At 45.7% G+C, this 12,984-nt stretch overlaps 1 protein-coding gene across 3 annotated transcripts in view; it reads left to right on the top strand.

Moving 5' to 3' along the window:
- Positions 1-218: 218 nt before the first annotated feature.
- Positions 219-12,984, top strand: part of LOC112265640 (unconventional myosin-XVIIIa) — a 143,675-nt gene continuing 130,909 nt past the window's right edge. The window contains exons 1-2 of one of the 3 annotated variants that reach the window (XM_042296300.1): positions 219-356; positions 2,793-4,056. In XM_042296300.1, coding sequence (XP_042152234.1) covers positions 3,004-4,056 — 1,053 coding nt within the window. In that variant the 5' untranslated portion in view covers positions 219-356; positions 2,793-3,003. The remainder of the gene's footprint in view (positions 357-2,792; positions 4,057-12,984) is intronic. The other 2 variants (XM_042296301.1, XM_042296302.1) reach the window with 2 other exon arrangements.

Raw genomic sequence — 12,984 nt, 5'->3', positions numbered from 1 at the left:
AAACAAACCAGTCACTCCTAGATTATTTACTGTGTATATATTAATACTTTACCCACAAAATATAAAATGCTACCGCAACCAATAGAAATCTATCATCATAGAGTGATAATGTAATCTTTCATAAGTGGTACATCCTGTGTCCAACTTGCAATAAACGCAACTGGCCAGCAGGAATCACTATTCGATATATTTTCAGTGATGTTGCATGCGTGCTGTAACCAGTCATCTAGCTAATCATATACAGTCAACGCAGCTGCTTTCTAGTGCGAGCTGCACCCATCAATACAGCTCCCTCCGATTCGAACGCACCAGTGTCAACCCACCGACACAAAGCAGAGGAAGAACACACACAAACGGTGAGTCATCCATCATTTCATGAATATGTTAGAATATCTCAAAATGATTCGATGCACCAATTTGAGCTAAACATTGAAAGCAGAATGGCTTAGCTAGATAGCTATAGATAGAAGTCTCTCAGAAATCCCAAAATATGTTCACAGGGATGTAGCAGCTAGCTAGCCTAGTTGATAGGCTACACCAGAATTAATGTGGGCAAAGAACAGAGGCTTGGGCTGCCAGCTAATCGTGCAAGCTTACTAAAGGCATATTGGTAGTTTCAAAATATCACTTTTCTCAATAAAGTCTTGTAGCCAGGGCTTTTCTGTGACAGACAGATTTAGAGGAAATGACTTTACAGTTATAGTTAACAATGGCCTGTACAACATTATAATTCCCAATGTGACATCAGCTAGCTGGCTAGCTAGTATTAGTAGCTTTCTCGCTTTTTGTCCTCCCTGTCCATTGAGGGAATGGGGAACGATGACACCTCACTCGCTAGCGTAGTGGAGCGTGCCAACTATTTCAGCTGCATTTCATTGTTGTAACGAAAAGCCTTGATGTAAGTGGCAAAATGATGTGCCCATAGCATCCCTGCGGTGTTGGAAAAAAAGTGTAAACATCTGTAGCAACAAGGAAGCTTGGCTATAACCACGAAAGTGTATGACATTTTTCAGCTCAAAATTAAGCTGTTAAGGAGAGTCATGCAGGCATATTTTTTTGCTCACAGGATGCAAAATAGTGAGCTATATGTAACTATACCATTATTAAAAATCTATTTCCATCAATACATCTTCTTATTAATGATTTAAAAATTCACTTTCTTTAAGGTTTTGCTATCTCCTGGAAAAAGGGTGATGGATGTTAAGTGTTGTACTTGCCAGTATATTTTTTAAAACTGTGCATGTGGTGATAGCTGCCAAGACCTATTATGCAGGATATTCACATAGCTATATGTGAATATAGCTAGGTATTTCCATCATATTAGTTGTCAGATAGTCGGTTTCTCCTACAAGGAGGACAATTTGATAAATTGTTTATTTTTCTGTCTATTGTTCTCTTCCTGATCATTCGGAGCAAGAATCTGACCCCTTGTTAATGAAGCTTGTTTAGATGTAGGGGTCTCCTGCTGCTGGGAACTCTGGGAACATCAGATAGAACTGGAACTTTGACACCAACGTTTCACCCAGTGACTACCAGAGTGGACTGTGTAGATTCTGACCCATTTTGAGCGCCCCATCCGTCACTGGAACAACAGTTAGGCTAAACAGTTATTTCACCTTCAAAATGTCTTCTATCACTCAGGTAGAGGAGGTAGGTATAAGCCTATTTGGGTGTTTGGCTTACATTGAATGTGATTTACACATATAAAATGGAGACTGAAATATAGCTTAGGCCTAGACTACATAATTTGGGTTTGAAGCCTTAGGCTGTTTGGGATTCCGTGCAATGCTACCCGATGTAGAGGGGTAGCTCCTCTGAGGCAGAAAAATAGTAATAAAACCCAGATTTTGGGAATGTCCTGCCTACTTTCTGCAGTATGTTGAGAGTGTCTCTTTGGCAAAAAGATCTTCCTTGATGTTTGAGCAAATGCAGCTCTAATGGAGGCTAGTGTAACAGTATAACTTTAGACTGTCCCCTCGCCCATACCCGGGCGCGAATCAGGGACCCTCTGCACACATCAACGTCAGTCACCCACGAAGCATCGTTACCCATTGCTCCACAAAAGCCGCAGCCCTTGCAGAGCAAGGGGAACCACTACTTCAAGGTCTCAGATCAAGTGACGTCACCGATTGAAACGCTATTCAGCGCGCACCACCGCTAACTAGCTAGCCGTTTCACATCCGTTACACTAGGAATGTTGTCTATTTTGCCAAGATCACTTAAACTGTTGTTTGGTTGTGATGTGTGTAATATTTTTTCCATGTTCACTTTATCGGCTAGTGTTTTGTGTCGCATGGTAAGGGTCTGTTGCAAAGTGTTAAGGTGTGGGTTGCTCTATCTATAGTCCTACTCAAAAGGCTTAGAAAGATGTTTGGTTACGAGAAATAAAGATGGTGTTTATTAAATGCACAATTTTATTTTCTGCGACAAATTCCTCACTCATCCTCTGCAATGGAAGTGATATATTGTGTGTGATCTAATTAAGCAATAAGGCACGAGGGGGTGTGGTATATGGCCAATATACCACGGCTAAGGGCTGTTCATAGGCACAGCTCTTAGCCATGGTATATCGGCCATATATCACAAACCCCAGAGGTGAGTTATTGCTATTATAAACTGGTTACCAATGTAATTAGAGCAGTAAAAATAAATGTTTTGTCATACCCGTGGTATACGGTCTGTTATATCACTGCCCACTTTATAATTGTATTTATGAAACATAATGAGCGCTGTTTCTCATTCTGTCATGCCAGATGTGAAGGTCGACTGAAGGTGTTTTTTCTCTCCCACAGGGCATTTGAACTAGTGGCAGCTTAACCCCTTTTTGCAGGTTACGAAAGACTGGACCCACCCCCCAAAAGACTGGACCCACCCCCAAAAGACTGGACCCACCCCCAAAAGACTGGACCTCTGCCTCTGTATGGAAAAATCCCCCTTGCCTGAGAAAACAGGAGCCAAACCGGTAGGACCCACTGTGTTGAGCAACACAGCAGGCACACCACCATGTTCAGTCTGATCAAAAAGGAGAAGGATGGAGGGAAGAAAGAGAAGGATAAGAAGGACAAGAAGGAGAGGATGTCTGCGGCGGAGCTGCGCAGCCTGGAGGAGATGAGCATGAGGCGTGGCTTCTTCAACCTCAAGAGAGAGTCCAAGCGGGATTCCAAGAACAAGCTGGAGATCTCCAACCCCATCCCCATCAAGGTGGCCAGCAGCCACGAGCTCAGCCTCACTGACATCGAGTCAGACGGCCTGAGCAACCGCAGTAGCATGGTGCTGGACGCAGACGGCCTGAGCGCTGCCAGCTCCACCGATGACCTGAAGGGTGAGGGGGGCGGCTGTCTGGACAAGGACCGGGGCTCGGTGCGAGACCGCGTGGCCCACTTCGGCTCGATGGCCAAGCACAACTCCTCTCAGGTCATGAAGCGCTTCTCCTTCTCCCAGAGGAGCAAAGAGGAGAGCCCCTCGGAGACCTCCACGCTCTCGGGACAGAACTCAGCTGCTCCGTCCCCGCAGGTGGAGAACAAGGTGTTCGACCCGCAGAGTAAGCACAGCCTCCAGCAGCAGAAGCTGGGGGTGGGGGTCGGGGTGGGGGTCGGGCCAGCACCTTGGCCAGTGCCGGTCAAGATGGCTCGCATCCCTGAGGTGGTGGACAAGACCTTCCCTGCTGACCTGAGGCTCCCTGTTGTCATCCCTCCACAGTCTCCGGAGCCACGGGAGCTGGAGCTCCAGCGCCGCAACACGGGTGACTTCGGATTCTCCCTGCGCCGCACCACCATGTTGGACCGCGGAGCCGACGGAGGGGTCTACCGGAGGGTGGTGCACTTCGCAGAGCCCGGGGCCGGCACTAAGGACCTGGCCCTGGGGCTGGTGCCGGGAGACCGTCTGGTGGAGATCAACGGGGGAAACGTTGAGAACAAGACCAGGGACGAGATTGTGGAGATGATCCGCCAGTCTGGGGACACGGTGAGGCTGAAGGTGCAGCCCATCCTGGAGCTGAGTGAGCTGAGCCGCTGCTGGCTGAGGAACACAGACGGCCAGCGCCGAGAGGCCCAGGATGTAAGTTACCCCAAATCACTCCTCTACTTATCACCTAGATAGACATTCTATTCAGACCTACAACTTCTAGAGAGGCAACCCACGGGCTGGTTTGGCTCTTCTATACTGTAGGGTTGAATTGGACCCAACCCTCCCAACATATCACACTCGTTGGTGTGGGTGTGTGGAAAGTCAGTGTTTTTAAATGGTGGAGTGAGTCACCAATGCCAATGTTTTGTTTCATGTTTTAGCATGATGGGTGTTGTAACTCTGGAACTGTTTGATGGTGATCACTTTTGCCAGCAAACAACCACATTTCCCTCCCACTTCCCACACAACTTGTTTACAGGTGGCCTAACCTATGGAGTGGCCCAGACACTTAAGTCTCTCATTGTTTCCACAGCGCACTTCAACCCATGTCCAGTTTGGTTTTTGTATGAACTAACAGAAAACTCTTAGAGTAAAAAAACAATTACAGAACATATATGTTCTGTTGGGAAACGTTAGTGACGAACTTACCACAGCTCTGACGGCTTGAAGCAGTTTTTATGAGACTCTTCTTGCCATGTTTCTTCCTCTCCTTATATACCTTCTGTAATGTTTAGGTTTCAGTCATGCTTTCTTGTGGGTGTCTGGGCTTGATGTAGAAATGTCACCTTGATGTGTGCAGCCCAGCCACAGATGTTGAAGGGCAACATGGAGTGGTGGACGGAGTCGACTTCTGGCCGGACCACCTGGTTGATATCAAATGGAAGCTGTTGTGGATAATCTTGTATTTTATGCTCTGCTTGTTGGTTTTATCAGATAAGAAGGGCGTTCTGCCCGGGCTTCAGCTTCTGTGAGGGTAGATACGTAAGCAAGTGTGTGTACGTGTGTGTTCTTCAAACACTATGTCTGCATGCTGATGTAAGTAGAAAGTGTGTCTGTGTGAACAGGCTACTGTTCGGGAACTGCAGTCCAGTTCAGAGTTCAGACAGAGGAAGTGTTGTCGAGGCAAACAACTCCAGCTGTGTGTGTGTGTGTGTGTGTGTGTGGGGGGTGGGGGTTGGATAAGACTTCTTTAATCACATTAGGGTTAGAGAAGATGGGCCACACCTTCTTCATGCTAACTTGCAACAGTCGGAATTGAAATCTGTTTGTGATGATATCCATTTATTACACTGCTATAAAAAGTGTTTGTGTGTGTGTTCACCGTGTCCTGTAATCACTCAAGAACAGCAGACAATGTATCATGTTTGTTCAGTCATCTGCAAATAGTTATACTGCTGCATAAGTTATGTATCAATATATATATATATATATTTTTTTACCTTTTGAAAATTATATTCCTATCCAAGAATTTTCCAACAGCTAGACCTAACCACAGTGCTCTGAGCCAAGTCCTTGTTTGTAATCTTGTGGACTGGATGTTTGTGATGTTGGTTAGTAAGATGGTTATGTTACTGTTCCAGTGTAATAGTGGATTGTTGTGTAGCGGTGAAAAGGGTGTGTTTTGGATTGTGTGTGTGTGTGTGTGCAATTATGCGTGTGTCTGTATACTTGCAAGTGTGTGTGTGTAGTGTGGTAGGCCTTGTCCCTGATTAGGTGGCAGACAGTGGTCTGATTGCGGTCAGGGTCAGGGAATGTTATGATACTTGAAAGATACTCTGTACCTAAAAACTAGGTTTACAAAATGGTCACACATACACTACCAATTCATGACCATGTTTGTTGTCATTCAACACCACACTGCTCCTCTTGATTTTTGTATCTGACCTTCAGCCCGGAATAATTGGCTCTTTGAAGCTTAAGGGCATCAAATGGGTCAGTCTTAATGCATAGGTGAAAAGCCTACACTCTTAGAAAAAAGGGTTCTAAAAAAGTTATTCGGTTGTCCCCATAGGAGAACCCTTAGTTGTTCTTTAGTCTAGTCTGTGAAAGGACATGGAATAGCAAGGCACAAGCTTGTCTTAGCACACTTGTCTAAACTACACAGAGAAGAAATGGCCGGCTACTGATAAATTTGGAGAGACTTGGAGAGACTTGAAAAACACAGGGGAAATTATCCGTTCCCCCAAAATATGCTTTTCTCACAAATGGGTGACATGGTAGCACTGCAGAACCCCTCCCACTCCCCCACCCCTCCTTTCTGCCTCACTCCGGAATTTTCGGCATTGTTCTATTTTGGAATTTACCAATAAACAAAGAAGGACTTTGCTGTGCTGTTCAGTTTGAGGCCAGCCTCCCCCTTTTGTACTTTTCCTGGCTCTGCGCCTCCCTCCCTGTGTAGTGTAGGCTAACCCACTGCTGTCTCCCAGAGCAGAAACAGGGAGAGTAGATCAGAATCAGATCCCAGGCGCTGACTGACTTCCACTGCTGTGAGAGGGTTAGAGTCTCAATCTGACAGATCATGATGATGCAGTTAACACCCTGAGAAGTGTGCTTTGGAGTAGGTCTGGGAATGGCCATGGACCTCACAATACGATATTAGCAAGATACTTAGGTGCCGATACGATTTGTACTGCTTTTTAGTTTTGTTTATTTGATCATTTAAAACAAGGTGCACTTGATTAAGAATCATCAAGGATAAACACAAAGTTTACGACTTTCATGATAGCGTTTGGCATACAGTGCATTGTGAAAGTATTCAGACACCTTCACTTTTTCCACATTTTGTTACATTACAGCCTTATTATAAAATCAATTAAATATTTTTTTCCCCTCATCAATCTACACACAATACACCATAATGACAAAGCAAAAACAGTTTTTTAGAAATTTTAGCAAAGAAGGCCAGCATCCCAGAGTCGCCTCTTCACTGTTGACATTGAGACTGGTACTATTTAATGAAGACGGGTACTATTGAGACGGGTACTATTTAATGAGGCTGCCAGTTGAGGACTTGTGAGGCGTCTGTTTCTCAAACTAGACACTCTAATGTACTTGTCCTCTTGCTCAGTTGTGCACCGGGGCCTCCCAATCCTCTTTCTATTCTGGTTAGAGACAGTTTGTGCTGTTCTGTGAAGGGAGTAGTACATAGCGTTGTATGAAATCTTCCGTTTCTTGGCAATTTCTCGCATGGAATAGCCTTCATTTCTCAGAACAAGAATAGGCTGACGAGTTTCAGAAGAAAGGTCTTTGTTTCTGGCCATTTTGAGCCTGTGATCGAACCCACAAATGCTGATGCTCCAGATACTCAACTAGTCTAAAGAAGGCCAGTTTTATTGCTTCTTTAATCAGAACGACAGTTTTCAGCTGTGCTAACATAATTGCAAAAAGGTCTTCTAATGATCAATTAGCATTTAAAATGATAAACTTAGATTAGCTAGCACAATGTGCCATTGGAACACAGGAGTGACGGTTGCTGATAATGGCCCTCTGTATCACTATGTAGATATTCTATAAAAGAATTTGCCGTTTCCTGTTACAATAGTCATTTCAGACATTAACAATGTCTACACTGTATTTCTGATCAATTTGATGTTATTTTAATGGACAAAAAATGTGCTTTTCTTTCAAAAACAAGGACATTTATAAGTGACCCCAAACCTTTGAACGGTAGTGTATAATTTGTAGATATCGATACTTGGGAATCCCCCAATCCCTTGTTGGAGCTGTTAAGAAAAAATTAATTTAGTGACTTCTTAGTTTTCTGCAATCAACCCTGCTCCGTTCCTGTCCCACATCCCTGCCAGCACTCTCCCTCTCCTCTCTCGTCTTTCAGCTGATGCACACTCACAATACTGAGTCTTTGTTATCGCTTGTCATGTAGCTCTATCACGTAGCGAGCAGTCCTGTCCCCTAAGGGGGGTAGGGAAGCTAATTTGGAGCTTTTTGTTTGTGTCCCTCAATTGGCTGAGATTCAAGGGCCCTTGTGACACAAAGTCCTAATGAAAGGCTAATCTGCCCCAGCAAGCCGTGTTCTGGCCACATGTTGTTCTCTGGAGTTTTTGGGAGAAAAATAAAGAATGGCTTTTCTTGCGGAGACGGAGAGTGACTCTGGGACTGTGGGCCCTCCCTCCCTGGGCCCTGGAGTTGGTTTCTTCGGAAAAGCCCCTTTGAGTCACAGTGTGGATAAGATAGTTAAAAAACGAAGTGGCCGAGTGTTCTGTTTCCATTACGCAAACAGGAAATGAGGGCTTATTGAGGTGTGTGTGCGTGGGTGCGTTTTTGTGTGCGTCCCTTACTGATTTATATGTTCCTTATATGTTCCAGTCTCACTAAGCAGCAGGCAAGCTCTCCATCCCTTTGTCTTCTAAAACAGACATCAACAGCTTGTCCGTTCAAGTGAAGGAGAAGCAACAGAACGGTAATTTCTCAGTTCAACAAAGGCTGTAATGGAGGCACACTTCACAGGGACACAAGCAGCTGCTCTACTCTCGTCTCCAGATTTATAAGCACTCTGAAACGGCTTTCCAGACCCATGGTAATTAGACATTCAATGCAGAGTCTGTTTCATAAACAACTAAAAGTTAATGAAGAAATATCCAGTGTGCAGGACAGACACCTTAGCCGTGTGGATGAAAGGATGTCAAGCCTAGAGTAGGGAACATGGGCTTGTACCACAGCTGTCCCAAGTACCGTAGGGACACATTATGGACGTATGCGCAATATTTAATTAGTTGAAAGTCACAGAGAGAAATAAGTCATTCCAGTACTTGTGCTGTTTAGGAAGTGTACTGTAACTGTATAGAAAAATGTCCCCTAGAGGCTACTGTGACCCTTACAGTATGACCCTCTATCCTCCATCCTCTTGGAGCCAAGTAGCTCTTGGAGCAGGGGGGTCGGTCGGGCGCTAGGGTTGAGTAGGGGCTGAGTGTGTGGGTGTTTTTCTATTTTTAAAGTTTCCCAACATTTTTTACGTCCAACTTTCCTTGGCAGAGAATGACATGTTGAAATTCTCCTCTTCCATAGCTCAGGAATGTGAGGAGGTCAGCAGGCTGTCGGGGAGTATGCTCTGACACACACACACACACACACACACACATACACACACATACATACACACACACACACACACATACATACACACACACATACACACACACACACACACACACACACACACATACACACACACACACACACACACACATACACACACACACACACACACACACACACACACACACACACACACACACACACACACACACACACACACACACACACAGATGGTAATTTACCAGTGCCCCAGACAGACAGGAAGCTCCCAGTCAGTGGCTCATGTAGACAGGATATCCTGCAAGGAGCACCAAGATGGGGAGAAGGGATAAATCATTGCGGTTCACAGGAACAAACAAGATACTTAGGTCTATTTTGGCCCTGGATAAGGCTGAGGAGGGTCCACCCAGACAATGGGCTCATGTGTGAATGCATAGGATTTAATTCTCAACCTAGGCAAAATACAGCACGTTGATTAACTTGTTTGAGGCTGCCAGTTTGTAGGACTTTTAGAAACCGGATTCCTCCTCCCATGATTGACAGCTCTTGGCATCAGCTGCCCATTTCTCTAAAACAGGCCTTTTTGCTCTCCCTGAGCTTCTTTCAGAGCTTAACCCAAGTCATCTTGAATTTACTGTACCTGGATCCATGTCAAACCTGAGCAATAACAAACGCCACGCCATGCCATGCCACGCCACGCCATGCCAGCATCCTGACATGTAGCCTACATCTGCTCCTGCTCCTCTCTCTCCTGTCTCCTCAGCAGATACCTCTGAAAACTCTACACACGCAAAAAACCCTCAGCAATCCCAACCAAGCCCAGCTGGGGTCATTTCAGTCCACGGTCCAACCCCAACCAAGCCCAGCTGGGTTTATTTCAGTCCACGGTCCAACCCCAACCAAGCCCAGCTGGGGTCATTTCAGTCCATGGTCCAATCCCAACCATGCCCAGCTGGGGTCATTTCAGTCCACAGTCCAACCCCAACCAAGCCCAGCTGGGTTAATTTCAGTCCACGGTCCAACCCCGACCAAGCCCAGCTGGGGTCATTTCAGTCCACAGTCCAACCCCAACCAAGCCCAGCTGGGTTCATTTCAGTCCACGGTCCAACCCCAACCAAGCCCAGCTGGGGTCATTTCAGTCCATGGTCCAATCCCAACCAAGCCCAGCTGGCGTCATTTCAGTCCACGGTCCAACCCCAACCAAGCCCAGCTGGGGTCATTTCAGTCCACAGTCCAACCCCAACCAAGCCCAGCTGGGTTAATTTCAGTCCACGGTCCAACCCCAACCAAGCCCAGCTGGGGTCATTTCAGTCCACAGTCCAACCCCAACCAAGCCCAGCTGGGTTCATTTCAGTCCACGGTCCAACCCCAACCAAGCCCAACTGGGTTCATTTCAGTCCACGGTCCAACCCCAACCAAGCCCAGCTGGGGTCATTTCAGTCCATGGTCCAAAGTGGATAAGGGATCCAACATTTTTTTCCCCCGTATGTTATTAAATGTATTAGTCAATTGTTTATGTCTGGGTTTTATGATGCACATTAGTTTAATAGCTTCATGGCTGCTGTTTCCTCTCCTCCTCTCCAGTCCTTCTAGATGTGTTGTGACTGTAGAGCAACGTTGTGAGTCAGTATGTGGATGAGGCCCAGTGCCTTTTTAATAGGCCTCTCTGGACTCGGTATAATATTCCCTGTGAGAAGAGTTGTTCTGTGACCTGTCTGGGTGGGCCCCAGGCTAGCTGGCTAGTTCTCCACAGTGGAGGTAGGAGACTGCTGAGGAGAGGAGACACACTACCTTGTAAAGATGCAGCATGGCCTGTTACTGCAGTGGTGCCCACGGAGAGGTTGTCTAGGACTGGGGCTAGTCTCTCCACCCACAGCTGTGTACCAGATGTGGGCAACAGACACAAACATACACACATGTGTATACACACTCATGCACGCAATACAAACATACATATACACACACACTGGCTTAGTCTACAGTTCATTCGAAAAGTATTCAGACCCCTTGACGTTTTCCACATTTTGTTACGTTATAGCCTTATTCTAAAATGGATGAAATAAAATAAAATCGTCATCAATCTACACTCAAAGCGAAAACATAAAAAAAAAAAACATTTTTATAAATTTATAAAAAACATAAATAGCTTATTTACATGCGTATTCAGACCCTTTGCTATGAGACTTAAAATTCAGCTCCGGTGCATCCTGTTTCCATTGATCATCCTTGAGATGTTTCTACAACATGATTGGAGTCCACCTGTGGTAAATTTAATTGATTGGACATGATTTTTAAAGGCACACACCTGTCTAGGTCCCACAGTTGACAGTGCATGTCACAGCAAAACCCACCTGTGTCCTTTGACACTTTATAAACTAGTGACCAGCAGTGTTTGTCATTCTACCCTGATGAAGACAGCTTGTCTGTTGAAACATTGGACATTGTGCGGCTCTCCTTTTCTTTTTCAAGTGTTCTTCTCCGCTAGCCAGCACCTCGCCTAAACAGGTGTGCGTTCCTTTCTCCTCCAGAGCAGAAACCAAGCCATTCGGTCGAAGGATTGTGTCGAGGCACAGATCTGGGGAAGGGTACCAAAACATTTCTGCAGCATTGAAGGTCCCCAAGAACACAGAGGCATCATTCTTAAATGGAAGAAGTTTGGAACCACAAAGACTCTTCCTAGAGCTGGCTGCCCAGCCAAACTGAGCAATCGGGGGAGAAGGCAGCACTCCACCAATCAGGCCTTTACGGTAAAGTGACCAGATGGAAGCCACTTCTCAGTAAAAAGCGCATGAAAGCCCGCTTGGAGATGCCAAAAGTCAGCTAAAGACTCTGAGATCATAAAAAAGCAGATTATCTGGTCTGGTGAAACCAACATTGAACTATTTGGCCTTAAAGCCAAGCGTCACGTCTGGAGGAAACCTAGCACCATCCCTACGGTGAAGCATGGTGGTGGCAGCATCATGCTGTGGGGACGTTTTTCAGGGGCAGGGACTGGGAGACTAGTCAGGATTGAGGGAAAGATGAACAGAGTAAAGTACAGAGAGATATTTGATGGAAACCTGCTCCAGAGCACTCAGGACCTCAGGCTATGGATCACCTTCCAACAGGACAATGACTCTAAGCACACAGCCAAGACAGCGCAGGAGTTGCTTTGGGACATATCTCTGAATGTCATTGAGTGGCCCAGCCAGAGCCCAGACTTGAACCTGATCGAACATATCTGGAGAGAACTGAAAATACCTCTGCAGTGACTCTCCCCATCCAACCTGACAGAGCTTGAGAGGATCTGCAGAGAAGAATGGGAGAAACTCCCCAAATACAGGTGTGCCAGGTTTGTAGCGTCATACCCAAGAAGACTCAAGGCTGTAATCGCTTCCAAAAGTGCTAAAACAAAGTTTTTATTATTTAACTTGGCAAGGCAGTTAAGAACATATTCTTATTTTCAATGACGGCCTGTTCAAGGGCAGAACGACAGATTTGTACCCTGTCAGCTCAGGGATTTGAACTTGCAACCTTCCGGTTACTAGTCCAATGCGCTAACCACTAGGCTACCCTGCCGCCCCAGGGTAGTACTGATTAAAGGGTCTGAATACTTATGTATCTAAAAACCTGTTTTTGCAATGTCGTTATGTGGTATTGTGTGTAGACTGATGAGGGGAAAAACACATTTAATCAATTTTAGAATAAGGCTGTAACATAACAACATGTGGAAGAAGTCATACTTTCCGAATGCGCTCTATGCTGAATACACCTAGAATGGTTATGGGTAATCCCTGGAGAGTCTACAGTCCCCTTTGTTGTCTTCTTCTCTGTTGTCCTGGAGAGGCCTTGTTGTTCACAGCCCTATATCCCCAGCCTGAAACAGAACAGCAAAGCATCTCCTCTGTTGTCCTGGAGAGGCCTTGTTGTTCACAGCCCTAGATCCCCAGCCTGAAACAGAACAGCAGAGCATCTCCTCTGTTGTCCTGGAGAGGCCTTGTTGTTCACAGCCCTAGATCCCCAGCCTGAAACAGAACAGCAGAGCAT

The sequence above is a fragment of the Oncorhynchus tshawytscha genome, linkage group LG13, assembly GCF_018296145.1.
Source record: "Oncorhynchus tshawytscha isolate Ot180627B linkage group LG13, Otsh_v2.0, whole genome shotgun sequence".
In the NCBI taxonomy this organism is placed as follows: domain Eukaryota; kingdom Metazoa; phylum Chordata; class Actinopteri; order Salmoniformes; family Salmonidae; genus Oncorhynchus; species Oncorhynchus tshawytscha.
Note: the sequence above shows the minus strand (reverse complement) of the source record. Positions and strands in the feature narration are given on the sequence as shown.